This window comes from Mustela putorius, unplaced genomic scaffold, assembly GCF_011764305.1.
Source record: "Mustela putorius furo isolate JIRA1106 unplaced genomic scaffold, ASM1176430v1.1 tig00000174_pilon_pilon_pilon, whole genome shotgun sequence".
In the NCBI taxonomy this organism is placed as follows: domain Eukaryota; kingdom Metazoa; phylum Chordata; class Mammalia; order Carnivora; family Mustelidae; genus Mustela; species Mustela putorius.
The window spans coordinates 31,314,298-31,333,975 of record NW_025421304.1 but is presented as its reverse complement, the minus strand read 5'-3'; the positions used below and the strand labels follow the sequence as shown (position 1 = coordinate 31,333,975).

Sequence of the window (19,678 nt, the reverse complement as noted above, 5' to 3'; positions counted from 1 at the left end):
GAATGGTGGTTTGAACTGGGAGGGTATTGGTGCAGCTGGTGAGAAGCAGTTTGATTAAAGCCATATTTGTGAAAGCAGAAGTTTATAGCGCTTGTCATTGGATTTCATATAAGATGAAAGAAAAAAAGAGCATCAGAGATAATCCCAAGGTAGGTTTCTGGCCTGAGAAAATATATACTAGATGGAGGAGACAAAAGAGACAAGATTGTGTCTTTAGGGAATGAAGGAAACACAAAAATTAGAGCTTGAATATTTTAAGTTTGAGCTGCCAATCATTCATTGGGCTGAATAACTGACCCAGAGTTCAGAGGATGGGCCACAGCAAGATAAACAGTTGTGAAAGTAAACATTTAAAAAAGTAGAATTTAAAGCCTGCTCCTAGAAGGGGTCACTTGAAGAATGAGTTCAAAAGAAAACCAAGTTCAAGGACCAAGTACTGGGGAGTTCCAACATTTAGTGATCAGGAACAGAAGAGTGACCCAAAAAATAAAAGAAGATAAAAACAACCAGTGAAGTAGGAAGAAAATAAAAGGAATATGATAGCTGAGCTATAAGTAAATAAAAAGGGATGCTGAGACTAATACTGTGAGACAATCCAGAAGTACTGAACTGGTCAAACTCAAGGATGAATGATAAGAGAAACACATATACACAAGATTCAAAGTAAGGAACATAGAGTATAACCTGATGGAAATAATAACAATGAAATGGAAATGAACAGAAAATTAAAAATGGTTGGCAAGGGAATACAATATCTAGAAAGGTAGACAAAGAAGGTCCAACATATTCATAATTGATAGTCCTCAAGAAGAATGAAAAATGGCAAGAACAAATACTGGGTCATTCAAGAAAAATTTTCTAGAAGTAAACTAAAGATACGTGATAGTATCTCAAGAAAAGTTTTAAAAAAAATTACTGCATACTAAATTAGAATAAACAGTCTTTGGCCATAAGAGCTAAAAGACTGACATATCTGTAGTGGGATAAATCAAGCTGGCTTCATCACACTTCTGCATACCATTATGCATCATATTTCTGCTTACCATTAAAGCCAGAAGGTAGTGAGGAAAATGCCTGCACAGCTTTTATGGGGAAAATCTGAAATTTGATATAAAGGAAATAGGCATATATTGTTAAACAAAAAACCAAGGAAGTATAGTATCCATAGGCTCTTCTTGAAGAGATTGGTGAAAGATGACTGTCGCCCAACTAGGAACAAATAAAACTCCAGAAAATAAAGTAAAAATAACCAAATGAGTTGAGAAAGAAAAGGGAGAAATGATGAAATACAGTAAAGTGTACTAATTATGTCATCCTTCATAGCAGGGGTCAAAATATGTTAAAACACACACAAGCAGGGGCGCCTGAGTGGCTCAGTGGGTTAAACCCTTGCTTTCGGCTCAGGTCATGATCCCAGGGTCCTGGGATTGAGCCCCACACCAGGTTCTCTGCTCGGCAGGGAGGCTGCTTCCCTTCCTCTCTCTCTGCCTACTTGTGATCTCTGTCAAATAAATAAAATCTTAAAAAAAAAAAAACATACAAGCAGTACATACAGGAAAATATGCAGGAAAATAAGGCTGGTCTCAGTTACATGATGGGAAAGGAGCAAATAGCCCTTGATCAGGATAAGTTAGTATTGGGAGAAGCCATGCTACTGGCCTCAAAAAAGAGAAGAAACCATAACTAAATTTGCAAGGCTCAGAGGAAGAGCAAATTTTGTGTAGATCCTACACAGGGAAGGCAATGGTGCTGCAGCAAGTGCAAAAGAGCCTCAGGAACTCATTCATGACGGGGGAAAGATCTCTGGAAATCTCTCAGGATTAGCCCAGGAAAGCCTTTAAGAGGAGACAGATCTCCATCAGTCTGACGAATGGAAGTTCATACCATAATTTGTACATAAAAAGTAAAGCATCTAATTCAAGAAATTAATTTAAAAGTAGGAAATAAGACCTTTTTATAACCATATACTCCTAAAGCCTGGAATTCATGGTTTACATTAGAATATAAAAACAGGTTAAAATAACTATTCTTTAGAAACTAAATGAATACATTTGCTATTGGAAGTGAGCCAGAACAGATAACAAATGCCACCTTTAATAAACAATTCCACCTTCTTCCTTTCTAGCGATGACAGCTCAGGGAAGATGGGATTTATTGCTGTGTTAAGAAGATGACTTAATTGGATTTGGCCACTATAATCCTTGGAACTACTCCTGACTTATAAACAATAGCGTCCAGAAGTAACTAAGAAACGTGACTAGACAAAAGTTATTTTTACTTATTAATTATAATTCTATCCATATTAAATCAACAAATATCAAGATCAAAAGAGGTAGAAAAAGAATATATAACACAAACTCAATAAGGAATTAGCCTGGAAACAATAACCATGACTTAGTTCCTGTTGTTCTAGAATGTTCACATTATTCCAGAGCCTGCCTCATTAACAAGTATGACAGGAGGTAGCTACCTTTTGATGTGTTTCCCCCATGTCTAAAAGTTCGATGATCTGTGGTCGGCACATCAAACGTGTATTAGCCAGTCTCTGCTCTGTGGTGAGGGACATTTCCTTCAGGAATTCCGAGGGTGTCAGCTAGATTAAAGAATAAAAAAATAAAAAACAGCGGAAGATTCATAAATGGTTATACCAAAAAAGTGTTTTCATAAGTGCCAGTAATGAATAATTTGTGTTTGCAGCTTTCAGGATAATTGTGGAATGCAACTAAGTTCCCTTATGAAATATTTAAATTAACTAAATAATACAAGAGAAGTACCTGCGCACTTTTGAGCTCTTTGTACACTAATTTGAAAGGACATGCGATTTTGAAGAAATCACACAAAAGAAACTGGGGGGGTGGGGAGTCAAGAAATTGCACTAGAACATATCCAAAGAGTTTAACATTTACACTCAGATAAAGCATCTGAGCATACAACCCTACTTCCAAAAATCACTTCTGGTGTTCAGAGCTGAGGAATATGAAATGCTTCTAGTTCTCAGTTGAAGTTACAACAAACAAGCAAAGTTTGGGTATTTAGCTATCCCACTACAGCAGGTTAAAGAGGAATCTTGTGAAATAGAAAGGATCTGGGGCACCTAGGTGGCTCAGTGGGTTAAAGCCTCTGCCTCGGCTCGGGTCATGATCCCAGGGTTCTGGGATCGAGCCCCGGATTGGGCTCTCTGCTCGGTGGGGATCCTGCTTCCTCCTCTCTCTCTCTGCCTGCCTCTCTGCCTACTTGTGATCTCTCTCTGTGTTAAATAAATAAATAAAATCTTAAAAAAAAAAAAAAAAGAAAGAAAGAAAGAAAGGATCTAGGGAGTGTGACTGCACAGCTTAGGAATGAGTTTGAACTTTTTAGAAATCCCAGGAGCACGTTTAGACCTTGTTTTAAAAGAGCCCTAAACCCATGATCAGATCCAGCAGCCACTTCTACTCACACCAAAACAGGAACACAAATGCTTTAACACTTTCTCATGTTATGAGAAAAAAAAAAATGTAACCTATCATTTAAATAAAGGCATTTAAATAACCCAACAAGACTTATTTATCCAGGACCAAACACAATTATTTACTTATTGTTGTTCTGGAATGTTCCAGGGTTTGCTTTATATGCAAGGGGAGGATGATCATTCACAGCAACATAATGCTTAAGTATGCACCAAGACTTTTAAAACAGCCAGAGATATATAATTTAGCTGATTCGTTTCACCTTGGGTTAAAATCAATGCTCTTCAAAATCCCTACAAAATTAATTTCTGTGATTGAATCCATATAAATGAAAGCATATTTCTAATGCTGCTTCTTACTTGTTTTTTTTTTTTAGGTTCTTCTTGATTGGAACCCAGATTTGAATACTGAAATGTTAAGAGGTATCAGCTGTGTCACAGTTTAAATAAAAATAATAAAGTCTTAAAAGCAAAAAGTCAGGAGTTTAAATTTGAAATGATGACCACCACAAAAGAGAGTGATGATAGGTTTTATTTTTTTTCCTCGGAACATAACTTGAGTCTGGCTTTTAAAATTTGATGAATACTATCTTGAACCCTGTAAATTGTTACTGATATTTTCTATAGCATGTAGTTTATAATTCCATTCTCATCACATTACTATAACCTATTAAAATAGAAGTATGTTTTATTTTGAAGGACAGAGAAAAAGTGTATTTTTCCTTGATACCATATAGTCATCATTTTGATACTCTCTGTTCTACAAATATGCAAAGAGAAATAACTCTTGCCAGTCAATAGGTATTACACTGTTGAGGTCAAACCCTACAAAATTCTGATACCTCATTGTTTTTGAACTACACACAAGGCAGTCTCATAGGGTTCAACCTAACATTTAGAAAACCACCATAATTTCATTGCATAGTCTTACTTCAACTGATTAGCTTAAGCAATTCAAGTCTCTACTTTGAGGCATGTAATTTCAAAAACTTCTTGGGCTTTTAAGAGGAGCCTCTGCTCCACAGCAAGCTGCCATGTTACCTACATCGATATTGTAAGTCAGTAATTCCCTGAGTTCTGAGAATGCCAAGTAGCAGCTGTCACCCTCCTGAGGAGACTGCATTAAGTCTTTCACACTTGAAAGTCTCGGGTACATTACCATTGGATTTGCTTCTTCTTTTGTAACCACCCTTGGACTCAAGGGTGGCAGAACCTTGCTTTGGAATCCTTTCAGCATTCTGACTAACCCCATCTGAACAGCCCCCATAGACTCCTCGAGTCTTCTACTGGTCATTTTTAGTTATTTCCTTCATTCACCTAGAAGTGAAAAAAAAAAGGGGGGGGGGGTTTTAGAACAAATACAGTTAATTCCTGAATACAGGTCACAATTTTTTTTTTTAAGATTTTTCAAATACAAAATGTTTAGAAAAGACTAATCTTCAAAAATACATCAAATGCCTGTAACAAATGCCTTAGCTAGAGCAGTCTATTCCATGTAATTAGTCCAGGTTTAACCTTAGCCCAAAGTCTAGGAAGCCCTTTAGACAAACCAAGTGATTCTGGACTGAGCTCAAGGAAGACCCAGACATACATGTAGTTCCTACATTTGGTACTTTTATCCTCCCAGATAAACAAACACTGCCCAATAAATACACTTCATTGTTTGCTACTTTATATTTATTTAACAATGCTCTCTCATGATGGCCTCCAAACAGAAAAAAACATAAGGCTTCAGGCCTTCAAGCTGAGCAGAGACTAAAAAGGCAGTATGAGATAAGGAAGAGGAAGTTTCTGGAAAATTTTTGACATTTATGGTCATAAATAAGTCATTAAACAGCCACTCTGTATCTAGAAATCAAAGAGATAGGACATCTCCCCTCTATATAACCTTCCTTATGCCTTTTAGTAGAACAGTTGCAAACATGGAGGCCCATTTGTGACAAGTGGGGATTTCTGTTTTCAGTAATAGCTGGCTAGTTTATCCAACTCTGCCCAAAAAACACAAACAAAAACTAAAAATGCTTGGATACAATGTCAAGTAAGAAACCATAAAAGTCATTAAAAAGCTCACAAGACAATAAGTTATTACCAGACCAAAACAGTGAGGAAAGAGGTACATAAAGAAAAATAGATCTGAATGAAAATGCAGTAAAGTAAAGCAGTAAAACACCCCAGGAAATGAATATAAAATGCTTTAAAAGGTAAAACAAATAAAAGAACAAATGATTGAAATAGCAGACAGTCAAAAAGAAGATCCAGTACATTATAACCAGAACCCATGAAGCAGAAAAATAAAGTTCTAGAGTGGAACTAATATTTAAAACTATCATCCAATAAAAAGTCCCCCCCCCCATAAAGAAAACATAATGAAAAGGGACTGGTAGGTGTCTATGAAGACAGATGCAGATGGTCAACTCTAAGTTATATCTTAGCACAACTATTAGACTTTTAAAGAAATTTTTAAACTTCTCATAGCTTCCAGGCAAAAAAGGTAAAATAACTTAGAGGGGCAAGAGAATTAGATGTCAATGGACCTTGAAAAAGGAACCTAAGAACTGGGAAAATGAAGGACAATATTTTCCAAAACTTTAAAAAGTATGAGCCAAGAATTTTATATACAGCCAAGCTCTCCCTCAAATACCAAAGCTACAGAAAGGGAGTTTTGAACATGTAAAACTCAGGGAAAATTGTGAACAAGTTCCCTTCCTGAGGAATGTACTAGACGATGGGCTTCAGCCAACCAATAGATGATTGGGGAACCTCAACGAAAGGACTTACAATGAACATTTCATGTATTTAATTATAGAGTTAATTTTAATAATGAAGTTGAAGACATAAGGAGAATATAGAGTTTAAGCATATTTTCTGAAAAACTTGAAAGAATGCGATTTTAAAAGAAGAGTAAAAAAATAGAAAAGTAAAACAAGATCATTAACACTATTAGGTAGGAGTCAAAATATTTACCCAGGTAGAATAAAGGAGCTTATGGGAATTAGGGTAGAAAGCCCATTAGATGGCAGTCAATGATACCTGTTTCCAAGCACGCATGTATTTGCTAATGCCCTGCCCTTGACTGTGGGCTGTCCTTAGGTATTCTAACAAACATAATACAGCACATTGATGAATGTCACTTCTGAGATTGCTTTTATTTTTTTTTTAAGATTTTATTTATTTGACAGAGACCACAAATAGGCGGAGAGGCAGAGAGAGAGAGAGAGAGGGAGGGAAGCAGGCTCCCCGCCGAGCAGAGCACCCAATGCGGGACTTGATCCCAGGACCCTGAGATCACGACCTGAGCTGAAGGCAGAGGCTCAACCACTGAGCCACCCAGGTGCCCCCGAGATTGCTTTTAAAGAGACTTGGATCCATCTTGGGTACTGTCTGGCACCCTCTCAGATCATTAGCTGCCACACTGTGAGGACACTCAGAAAGCTTAGAGAGAGAGACCCACGTGGTGAGGGACCATGACTGCTAACAATGACATGAGTGATCTTGGAAGTGGGTCTCCTGAGACCTGCCAACAACCCTGTGAATGAGCCTGAAGGCAGACTTGCCAGCCCCATTTGAGCCTTTAGATGACTAGAGGCCCAGCCAACAGCTTGCCTGCAGATGCATAACAGACACTGAAGAGGAAGCACCCAACTAATAAGCCACACCTAGATTCCTGACCCATAGAAACTATGAGAGAACTAATATTCACCATTTTAAGCTACTAATTTTAGGGTAATTTATTATACAGCAATAAATTACTAATGTAGCCATTTTAAAGAGTTTATATACCAAAAACTACTCAACATAAACCTTCCTAAATACCAAAAGAAATTAGAAAAAGCAAAGTAGCCATACTAAACAGAGAAAGACAATGAATCAACGGTGATGCGTCTAATTGTACAACACAAGGTAATATGGGAAGTGATGTCAGCAGCATGTTGGAATGGGTGAGAGCCAACTTCAGTCTCCCACAAAAAGACCAAATAAAAACTACCCACAGACAAGATGTCTCTGTGAAAATCCCAGAACCCAGGGGTTGAGCCTGAAATACCCTCTTGGGTCACAGAGACACGGAAGAACCTCAAAAATAGGATGCTCAGTAAAAGAAGCCAGTCACAAAAGACCACGTGTTGTATGAGTCCATGCACATGAAGCGTCCAGAATGGGGAGCTCTCTAGTGAGAAGGAATAAATTAGTGGTTGCTTAGGGCTGGAAAAAATGAAAAGATGGGGCAGAGGTTCATGGCTAAAAGGTATGGGTTATCTTACTAAGATGACAATGTTCTAAAGTGGACTGTGGTGATGATTGCACATATTTGTAAATACACTAAAAACTGGGGAGTTCTATATACACCTTAGGGGTTAATTGTATGGTATGAGAGTTTTATCTCAATAAGGTTATTAAAAATATATTTTATTATTTTTTGTTTGTTTCACTGGAGAATTCTGGAAGCATTTCTTTCTTTCTTTCTTTCTTTTTCATTATGTTATGTTAGTCACCATATAATATATCTCTGATGTAGTGTTCCATGGTTCAGTTTGCGTATAACATGTTAAAACACTTAAAAAATCAACTCATTTTTTTTTAAAGATTTATTTGAGAGAGATGGAGCATGCACAAGAAGAAGGGGCAGGGAGAGAGAAAAAATCTCAAGCAGACTCCACACTGAGTGCAGAGCCCAGGGTCGGGACTTAATCTCACAGCCCTGAGACTGACCTGGGCTGAAACCAAGAGTCAGTAGCTCAATGGACTGAGCTACCCAGGTGCCCCTAAAAAAATCAATTCTTAAAAACTGAAAACCAACTGAAAGAAATGAACCTTGCTGTATATCAAGCTGGTGTCATAAGCACAAAGAGAAAACAATTACTCCAACTGACCTTAAAATACAGTATTTTGACTGTCTTCATTAAATCATAGTCTTCCTTAGTCATAATATTAGTGACAATATACATTTTTTTGCTCTATGCCCAACATGGGGCTTGAACTCACAAACCCAAGATCGAGAGTTTTCATATTCTACTGACTAAGCCAGCTAGGTGCCCCAGTAATAATATTTTCAAAACAAGTAGTTAAAGGAATATTGTGAGGAACCAAACAATTCAGCTTAAGAAAAAAATAAAATCAAAGAAGTTCTTATATTAAGAAACCCTATAATCTTACACTTAAATTGAAAACATGTATGAGCTCGTGATTATTTTCTCCTTTTAAATAACCTGTCTACTGAAACGGCCCAGAAACAATGAAGGCTCAGTAAGCAATAACAGTCAAGGACATATCATGGCCTCTAAATGCCATTTCCCACTAAAAGGAACCACAGTTCCTTGGAGAAATTGGTAATTTGAGGTCTGAGGCATGAAATGTATAAGATGAACTTGGAGTATTCTATTTTACTATAAAACAAGGACATTATCAAAGGCCACTGGAGAACTCTAAAAGAGTTCCCATTCACCAAAAATAGGACAATTTGAATATTTTTTTAAAGTCTGCAATGGATAAGTCTCTCAAAAATTTAAGTTCAAATGATACTAAAAAAATCACTGGTCACCTTTGGAAGTTGCAACGGCACCAAACTGATTATTTTGGAAAAAATAAAAGGAAAGAATCAGCCATTTATCATGCACTTTTTTTTTTGGTACAAATTGCATTGCAAGTTAACCAAATCATTAAGGAAGGAAAACAGTCCTTCATAGAAGAATTCCAGCTAATAAACTCAGAAGAAGCAACAGAAAAATAATGACCATTATGCAGGCCCTAATGAAACAAAAGATCATTCGATGCTAAAACCATTAGGAAAGATGCTGTTGAAGAACTCTGTAATGACTCAATCGAGCGAACACCACTGGAGCCCTCTAAACCAATCCTAACATTAAATGTGCGAAAACCAGACATACCATGTTGCCTCCACATGATGCTCTACAGAGCCCCAGCCATGTGGAACTATTAACAAAAACCTAATTACACCTCTAGACCTACCAGCCAGGCTACAGGACACACAGAGAATGGAGGAGCAAGCATATTCTGGAGGAAGACAATTAAGCCAAATCAAGAATATGAGAAATGTTATAGGAACATGGCCTACTTTATTCAAGGAATAAAAAGCATCAGAGAGTTGTGGGCAGTTTATAATATAAACTAAAAGAGCTCTAAACCGACCAAATGCAAGGGTGTGCCTCGTTTAGATCAGGATTCAAATAAATGAATAGAGACGATATAAAATAATTATTGGTTCTTTGGTAGGATAATGGTACTGTGGATATGAACTTTCAAAAGAATGTTCTTATCTGTTAGAGATATGTAGCATCTACAGGTACAGAGAAATTATAGCTGACATTTACTTGATAATACTCCAGGAAAAGATGCATGTGGGGAATATGAATGCAGGTATAGGTGTGTGGGTGTGTGAGGGAGGAGGAGAGAAGAAATAAGAACGGGACAATACTGACAACCACTGAAGATTATACTATTCTCTCCACTTTGGGCATGTTTTTAAAATTTTCATAATTAAAAATACCAATACATACAAAATCCTGTGCATGCTTATTCAATGGCAGCTTTCACTACCTAAATGTCCCTCGGCAGGGGAATGGTGAGCCAGATATGGTACCCGGTACCACAGAATACTATTCAGCAATTAAAAAGGAACAGACTATTGATAATACAACTTGAATGGATCTCAGGGACAAAAAGAATTGAAAAAACATAATAATCCCAAAAGGTTGCATACTCTATGATTCCATTTATGTAGTAGTCTCAAGTAACAAAATTACAGAGATGAAGGACAAAGTAGTGGTCACGAGGGGTTAGGGATGGTGGAGAGGGGATGTTCGTAGTGATAAAATAGAGACATCGAGAAGAAATAAGATGACAGGCAAAATCTTAAGGCTTATCGAGGTGGGGTAAATAAGAGAAAATTTGCTTATAGTAAGTTTTTCACTTCTTATAAGGTATGAGTTCAATTTCCAGTGCTATTACTGAATATAACAAAGGAATTTTCTGTATCTTGGTTGTAGAGGAAGTTATATAAATAAATGCACATAGAATCATACATATATGTTATGCCAATGACAATTTTCTTATTTTTATATTATGCTATAGTGCTATAAGATGTAGCTGTGGGGGGAATAGGAAGTCAAGGGTACATAAGACCTCTCTGTACTTTCTTTGCAACTTCCTATGAATCTACAGTTATTTCAAAGGAAAATTTATTTTTAAAGTTTTTCAAGAAAAATTGAAAAAGGCAAAACTCGTTGTAGATAAGGATGTTATAAAGGTGGACATTCACATGCTTCAGGTGGCATATAAATGTGTAACTTCATTTTGGCCATCTTTAAAAACTGCTCAGAGACTATGTATATCCTTTGATGAATAAATATCTTTTGCTGGTGGATGTACCCCAATTGTGTAAAGATGTACCCATGGGGCACCTGGGTGGCTCCGTTGGTTAAGTGCCTGCCTTCGGCTCAGGTCATGATCTCAAGGTCCTGGAATACAGCCCCTCATCAGGCTCCCCTATTTAGTGGGGAGTCTACTTTTCCCTCTCCCTCTGTCCCTCCCCTTGCTCATGCGTGCGCTCTCTCTCTGTCTCAAATAAGTAAATAAAATTGCCAACCTATGAGAAGAGCTGAGATGCCCTTCAAGAGATGAATGGATAAAGAAAATATGGTCCATATATACAATGGAATATTACGCAGCCATCAGAAAGGATGAATAATCAACTTCTGTATCAACACAGACAAAACTGGAAGAGATTATGCTGAATGAAATAAGCCAAGCAGAGAGAGTCAATTATCTTATGGCTTCACTTACTTGTGGAGCATAAGGAAAATACGGAGGACGTTAGGAGAAGGAAAGGAAAAGTATGTTGGGGAAAATTAGAGAGGGAGACGAACCATGAGAGACTGGACTCTAAGAAACAAACTGAGGGTTTTGGAGAGGATGGGGGTGGGGATTAGCCGAGGCTGGTGGTGGGTATTAAGGAGGACACGTACTGCATGGAGCACTGGGTGTGGTGCATAAAGAATGAATCTTGGAACACTGAAAACAATAAAATAAAATTAAGATGTTAAAAAAAAAAAAAGATGTAGGGCGCCTGGGTGGCTCAATGGGTTAAAGCCTCCGCCTTCGGCTCCAGTCATGATCCCAGAGTCCTGGGTTCGAGCCCCGCATCGGGCTCTCTGCTCAGCAGGGAGCCTGCTTCCCCCTCTCTGCATGCTTGTGATCTCTATCTGTCAAATAAATAAATAAGATCTTTTTAAAAAAAGATGTATTCATAAGCTATGGCTGTGACATAAGTTGACCATTCTATGTCAACAGATTAGAAATACAACGACTTCCTCTTTATCAAACTAAAATACAAAGCAGTTATCTTAAAATCTGATGACTGGGGTATTTTTTATTAAAACTTATTTCTTTATATAAATGATTTCTTAAGTACTTAAAAAATCTCAACTATTTTCCTGTTTTGTTTTTTTCCTGTTTTGGTCACTAGATACCTTACTACAATTCCAGCCTGCCGTACTTGGATCGTGGTTTTGCTGCTCCTTAACTACGAGGGTTAAGATATTTTTCCCTAAAAATCTGTTCACACTGTTCCTTCCAACCGCAATGTCCTTTCTTTACCTCTGCACAGATCCCTTCCTGATTCAAATGTCAGTTCCTTATCGAAGCAATTTCTTTCTGATCTTACCAGCTAGAAGTGACTGTTCAACATCTCTGACCTTCCAGCATCTTACTTTTTCCTCTCTTTTATGACATCTAAAACTTTCTACTTTACAGTTATGTGTGTGCGTATTCTGACCTTAACAGCCCATAGACTCCTTGAGATAGAGACTATAATGCGTACTGTCTCGCATTTAACGGACGCCTGCGAATTTCTAATGAACAATTGACCAGTAAATTAGAGAGAGTCAATATTCAGGAGTGTTATTAAAAATGACAATCACCTAGTCCGGTGTTTCAATATCTAACACAAAACTGAATCCATGCAAATAGGCCAAATGCATTAATGTCCCTGGAATGCCTTGACTCATGTATTCCATTAACACCCTGCTTTTAATGACCACCCTCAGGTCAAAAATATGGTTAAAGGAGCCATGAACCAAAGAATTTTTTTTTATTTTTTTTTAAAGATTTTATTTATTTATTTGACAGAGAGAAATCACAAGTAGATGGAGAGGCAGGCAGAGAGAGAGAGGGAAGCAGGCTCCCTGCTGAGCAGAGAGCCCAACGCGGGACTCGATCCCAGGACCCTGAGATCATGACCCGAGCTGAAGGCAGCGGCTTAACCCACTGAGCCACCCAGGCGCCCCCCCAAAGAATTTTTTTTTAACCAAATAACTTTTTAACTGAAGAGGTCTGGATAACAATACTTTTATTAGGATATTTACTGTGCCAGCTAGCCATATCGCCAAATCTTTCGTTTCCACCAAGAATAAATTTTTATTTGTTAAAATGAACTTCAGAAGCTCCTAGAATTCTATTTTAGTTAAGTAGCCATTATCCCTCTTTCCACCCTCTAGTGCCCTGTGCAGCCTGCGTGCACATGGATGTGGTTTCCATGATCACTTTCCCAAGGCAGTGGTCCCAGAATCATCACACTCCAACTCCTCCTGCGCCCTCGCCCCTTCGCACCTCATCAGTCTCGCCTCTGCAGCCTTCATCTCTCAGCTAACCTCCGTCCAGTCTCTGAGCCGTGCTGTCAACATCCTGATTCCCGGTCTTGCTGTCTCAGCCAGTAAAACCCCAACCCTGGGGCAGTCCAGCTGCGCTTCTCTCCCACCCCCAGCGGGTGAAGACGGCTGGAGAAAACCACACAAGAGCACAGACCATGTCACAACAAATTCAGAGTCGCTGGCTTCCGCTGGCTCCTGTTCACCTGCCATCCTGTTCTCCTTGTCAGCTGTCTCCTTGGCAGTGTATCCCAGGACTATTCCATGCCCTCCTGCAATTCTAAAGGATTTATGCCTCCCCAGGTCCCTCTGGGCTCCAGTCCATTGACCCCACTGCACACAAGCTGTCTCCACCTGGGTGTCCACAGCCACCTCAAGCCCAGCATGCCCCCCAGAGCTGCTCTCTCCTGCATTCATTCCTCTGTGATGGAATCACCATTCACACAACTGCCCACTCCCCAAGTTCAGGTGTCATCTATGACTGGCCTCTCCTCCAATCAGTCCTATAATAAGTAAATGCTCACTGAACACTTACTATGAACCAGACAGTGTTCCAAGCATTATGCACTAAATGTAGGTACTATTATTCTCCCCAAATCACAGATTAAAAAACCCAGAAGCACAGAGAAGGTAAGGAAGCTGCCCCAGTCCCCATACTAGTAAAGGCGAGAGCTGGGAGGAGAGCCAGTCGCTCCGGCTCCAGAGTCCACACGCTTAGTCGTGACATTCCTCTGCCTCGACCCCCTGGATAGCTCACAAAGCCAACTCCTCCTTTTCATCCCTGTGGTCCTCCTTTGTTAATGTAACCCTCAAGTCTTGACCAGAACAGCCTCTTAACTGACCTCCCTGACTCCAGCTTCACATCCTCACAACACCCCTATTCCCCATCCGCTCTCTGCACTGATGCCACAGTGACCTTTCTAAAGGGAAAACAGGGTCATGTCATTTCCCTACCTAAAATCCTTTAGTCCAGAATATTCTGTAAGCTCCTTAGCATGACATATGTACCAGGAACTCACTCTACTTGTACATTATGTTCAATTTGCAGTTCACAATCATTCAAATGTTCACACACCTCCAGACTCGTACATTTCACCCAGAACCCCTTTCCTTCCAAACTCCCAACCCCACCACCAACTCCCACTTGTCTTTGTGGGCTCAGATGCCACCTCTTTCAGAAAGCCTTCTCTGACCCTCCAAGGCAGCCCCTTCTTTATGATCTCATGCTCACCCCTGTCATGGTTATTTATTCATCTCCCGCTGCCCATAGACTGCAAGTTCCTTGAGGACAGAAACTTGGTCTTTACCATCACTGTATTCTCACTGCCCGCTACAGTATGAGATACATATGCTTATTTAATAAGTGTGTTAAATTCATTAATTAATCCCTGCAAATGACTTTCCACAGTCCCCAAATGTACCTGCTATTTCATTCCTCTATCCATTTTATAGAAGCTCATCCTTTCTTCTCACTTCCCTATCCCCATCTGCCCATCAAACTTTCATTCATCCCAAAAAAACCATCTCAAGGGTCCCCAGAAATAAGGTTTTCCCTAATACAAAGAGTGTCAATCATTCTGTCCTTTGCATATGCCTCTATTCTTGAAGGTAATACATTCTATTGCAATTATTTGTCTCTACCTCCAGGATGTAAGCTTAACTGTAGGGATTATGTGTGAATGCAAAGGAAAAGAAGGATCAGTTAATATTTGAATTTATTTTAATATTAAATTGCATTCATTAAAGGAGACTTTTTCACAATACTGAAATAGTTCTCAGAAGAACTGTTTCTCTCTTTTGTTTTGTGTTAATTTAAATGTTAACTTTGGGTTCCTTCTGTGTTTCTATGGAACAGAGTCTAGGTTAAGTCACAATAGCTTCTTTCAGAGAAAAGACAAGAAAATGTATTCTAGGCTAAGTCTTAGGAGGGAGACTGGGCAGGATGGGGTTTGCATTAAAGATCTGCCTTATTGATTTGCAGCACTGGATTCTTTTTTAAAAAAAAGTTTAAAGATATTCTTAAGCACAAAATTCATTTTCTGCACAAACTTATTTTGTTCACCTCTAGGAACTCATAAGGGAGCTGAGTCTAAAAGCGATCAAATACAGAATGGGTTTGCTGTCTGGTAAGGCAGAATTTCATGACATCTATCATTAAATTAGTGAACATCCCCCAACATAGCGGGGACATGTACATGTCACATAAATAACTATATCATGATCACCTGAACTCTACCCCATCCCTCATCTCTATCTATTTCTTCTTGCTTTCCCTTCATCCTGAAGGTCTCAAAGACTAATTTCCTCGCATTTTTATTCCTACCTTCTTCTTCCATTCCCAAGTCTCTCCGTTGTTGCAAAGCCAAATAAAAAACAGGCATATGTGTTCCCAGGTTAAATCTCAGAACAAGTTAAAATCTTTTCTACCCAGCAAGCAACATGTAAGATGAAAACAAATCTCAAAGAACTTCCATCAGAAACACTACATTTCATATTTGCTGTGCAGTGCACTAGCCCACATGCCTCTAATACATTTTACTAAATATATAGGTTGACTGACTAAAAATGCTTTTTCATAGTTTTGAAAAAAAAAAAAAAAAGAACTTTTCCCCCCAATCTTCCCAAGCCTTAGTTCTCTCATCTGTATAACGGAGATAACAGTAGTTACCTATTACCAGGTAACAAATTGCCCCAAAACTTAGTAGTTTCCTACTTCTCACAGTTTCTGTGATTTAAGAATTTGAAAGAATTTGAATAAGAATTTGATTCTGGCTTAGGGTCTCTTAGGTTGTAGTCAAAGATGGCAGTGAGGGTTGCAGCTCTCTGAGGGTTTGACTAAGGCTGGAAAAATCCACTTCCAAGATGGCTGGCTCACATGGCTCTGGGTGGGAGACCTCAGTTCTCTCCTCATGGGTCTCTCAACAGGGCTGCCTGAGTGTCCTTGCAGCATGATGACTGGCGACTTTCCCAGCAAGCAGTCAACAGGCCATGAGAGAGGCTACAATGTCCTCTATGACTCCCAAATCACCACCAACATTCATGCAAAATCTACCAGTCCCACCGATCAGTCCTATTCAGTGTGGAAGAAGCCACACAAGGACGTGAATACAGGAAGGGAGGATCGCTGGGAGCCATCTTGGAAGCCAGCTACCACTTCTACTCAATGTGTTCAAGGTGCGGATTAGATGAGATAATGTGTGTAAAGTACTTCACTTTGCACAGTATCTGGCATATAATTGTTCTTAATGTTAGTATTCATAGAAAGTTTGGTTAAAAAAAAGAAAGCAATGAATCTGTTCATGTCTTCAGTTTCTGATACTCCAAATGTTTCTTTACCCCCCAAACACCATTTTAGCAGGAAAAGATCAAAGAAAAAATTAGGAAAATGCTCAAATACAACATGACTTTGTTGCTAGTGAGGGGTTCTCCAGGATCTCAGAATAAAAGGATTAATTTTAATTTTTAAATCTTACTTCATCTTCTGTCTTTCTATTGTTTCTAAAGCTGTTACGCTCCTTGGTTTTCTATCTGTTTGATCTCTTTTAAATTGGATTACTTCGGATTTCATAGGTTTCACACTAGCCTCTGCTCTCTTCTCCTTGAAATATTTCCTGAAAATAATGTCTCTGCAGAATGTGTGACCTCTGATATCTGATATAGATAAAAGAGACAAATTTCAGAAAAGAATCCTCTTGTTTGACCCATGTTGAAGAAAAAGAAAATGAAGATGTGTTTTGTTCTGGCCACCAATTCAATGAGGGGAGGGCAAAAGGGGGACACTATTCCCTGCACCAACAAGCAACACTCAGGATACCAGCTGGCTGTCCTACAATTCAACTCAGTTCTGACACCATCTACCCAGAGACAACACTAGATTCCACAGGTTAAAGGTTCAGTCCTACAAGACCATGTCCCCCATTACCAACAGATGCTAGTCACAAGCCCAGAGTGTTACTTTTGACCAACCAGAGATAAATCAGAGGCTCCTGAGATCTCCTTCTCAGGTTAGATTAATTCACTAGAGTGACTCTCAGAACTCAGAGAAACATTTTACTTACTACATCACTGATTTATTATAAAAGGATATAATTCAGGAACAGCCAGATAGAAGAGATGCAAAAGACAAGATAGTGGGAAGGAGTGCAGAACATTCATGGCCTCTCCAAGGGCACCACTCTCTCCAAATCTCTGCATGCTCACTGACCTGGAAGCTCTCCAAACCTTGTCCTTTTGGACTTTTAAAGAGGATTTACCACATAGGCATGACTGATTAAACCAATGGCCTTTCAACCTCCCCTCTCCCCTCCAGCCTCCCCCCATCAGCCTCCCCTCCCCAGAAGTCGGCAGGCAGGGACTGAAAGTTGTAACCCTCTAATCAGATGGTTGGTTCTCCTGGCAACCAGGCTCCTCATCCTTCTGCGGAGTCCAAAAATTAGCTCATTACCATAACAAAAGATCCCTTTATTGCTTTCCTCACTTGGGAAATTCCAAGGGTTTTAGAACCTCTGTACCAGAAATAGTGAAGACCAAATACGTATTTTGTACTATAAATCAAAATATCACAAGATGCATGGTGAAAACGAATTTTCTTTGGCATCAAATTACAAAAAGAACGGCTTCTCAAAGAAAAATGTCAAGTGCTAGAAACTTGTTCAAACTGTAGAACCAGGCCAGACACAGGCAGGAGAAAAGTTAAACAGCCAACTAAGGACCATACAGGAAGAGGGCGATGCTAAAAAAAAAAAACAAAATTCAGGGGCGCCTTGTGGCTCAGTCTTGGTTTCAGCTCAGGTTGTGATCTCAGTGTTGCAAAATAGAGCCCGGAGTCGGGCTGTGCACTGAGCGTGGAGCCTGCTTGGGATTCTCTCTTCCTCTCCCTCCACCCTCCCACTCTCTCATGCATGTGCGCTCTCTCTAAAAAAAACAACAAAAAACAAAAATAAAATTTGACAGAGTAAATTTGAAGACCAAATTGACTTTTTTCAATTATTCATGAATCAGGCAGCATCTCTTTGAGCAAAAAGAAAGGCGTTTCAAAAAGCCCTACAAAACAGACAGGTTTAATAGGCAGAAGGGGGGAGGAAATTAAAGTTAAAGTAATGGATTTTTTCAGGCAACCTCCCCTTCCTGTAGGGAATGGATGGGACCTATCGGGTAGATTACCTCACTAGTACTGCCCAGGTAATTCCAGACTGACTGATTCAAAGTAACATTCCTGGGACAGTCTGAAACTGCAGTTGGATTAGATATTAAGTCTGTGTTTGTTGACAGGGGCTTAGCACAAATGACAGTATTTGGGTTCTGCTGTGTCTTCTTTTTAACAGTAACAACAGGAACAGAGAAAGCCGCAGCTGTAGAAATTTCTTATTTGTGAGCTCCAATTCACATCATTTTCATGATTTAAACCAAGAATCTACAAACATTACAGTTCCAAAATAGATTCCTTTTCTCACATGGGAATTCAATTATCTTTCAACTAAAAAGAGTATCAACTATCTGTGAAGTACTATATTAATTATAAATAAAATCATATTGGCTCTGAGGAGTGAAGATGAAACTCAGTGAGATGACCTCCAGCATACAGTAACAAGCACCCAGAAATCACACTGGAATCTGACTTGGGCTTTGCAGATCCACCCGCATTCAGGCTTGGTCAAATCTCTAAGTGAAAAGCATTGTTGCCGGCTGACCACTTGATAAATTCTGCTTTTAGTTACAATGAGGTAGATAAAAGATAAAGTGATATTGCCTTTTCAAATATTTTACTGTGAAATTTTATAGGCATACATAAAGATGTCTCCAAAATGTACAGCTCAATGAATTTCTTACAAAGTGAACATCTATGAAATGATCATCCCAGTGAAGAAAGAAAACGCTGTCGGCACACCACCCCCACTCTCCCGCAAAAGGACCCTCACATCCCTTTACAGTCACTAAGCCATCTCTTCCCACTAAAAGCAATCAGCTTCTTCACTTTCCTAGAAATCACTTCCTTGACTTTATTACCTAAGTATGCATCTCTAAACATTACAGTTTTGCCCAGTTTTTAATATCTGAGGCAATGGAATCACACAGTATGCAATCTTCTCCGTCTGGCTTCTTTTGTTCTACTTTATGTATCTATTTCATTACATATATCTGTAATCTGTTTCTCTTCATTTAAGTTTAATAGCTCACTGTTGGAGATATACTATAATTCATTAATCTATTCTACTATTGGTTAATATCTGGGTTGTTTCCAGTTTGAGGCTATCATGAATAAGACAGGAACGGTCTAAAAAATGTCTGCCTGTGCACAAGAGTATATATCTAGGAATGGAATTGCTGGGTCATAGGTAAGCATATCTTAGACTATGGGAGATAATGCTAACCAGTTTTCCAAAGTCGTTGTACCTATTTTATACTCTCACTAGCAGTGTATGACAGATCTGGGGGGGCCACCCAAATTTGCTAACACTTGCTATTAGCCACCTAATTTTTAGCTATTTGGTGGGGGTATCATCATAGCTCACTGTGGTATTAATTTGCATTTCCTGATTACTAATGAGATTGAGTATCTTTGCATATGCTGATT

At 39.0% G+C, this 19,678-nt stretch overlaps 1 protein-coding gene across 4 annotated transcripts in view; it reads right to left on the bottom strand.

The window, feature by feature from the left end:
* Positions 1–19,678, bottom strand: part of HYDIN (HYDIN axonemal central pair apparatus protein) — a 386,960-nt gene that overhangs the window by 292,248 nt on the left and 75,034 nt on the right. For all 4 annotated transcript variants that reach the window (XM_045076288.1, XM_045076287.1, XM_045076290.1 and 1 more), the window contains 2 exons: positions 4,605–4,762; positions 2,471–2,593 (listed from right to left, as the gene is read on the bottom strand). In XM_045076288.1, the coding sequence (XP_044932223.1) occupies positions 2,471–2,593; positions 4,605–4,739 (258 nt within the window). In that variant the 5' untranslated portion in view covers positions 4,740–4,762. The remainder of the gene's footprint in view (positions 1–2,470; positions 2,594–4,604; positions 4,763–19,678) is intronic.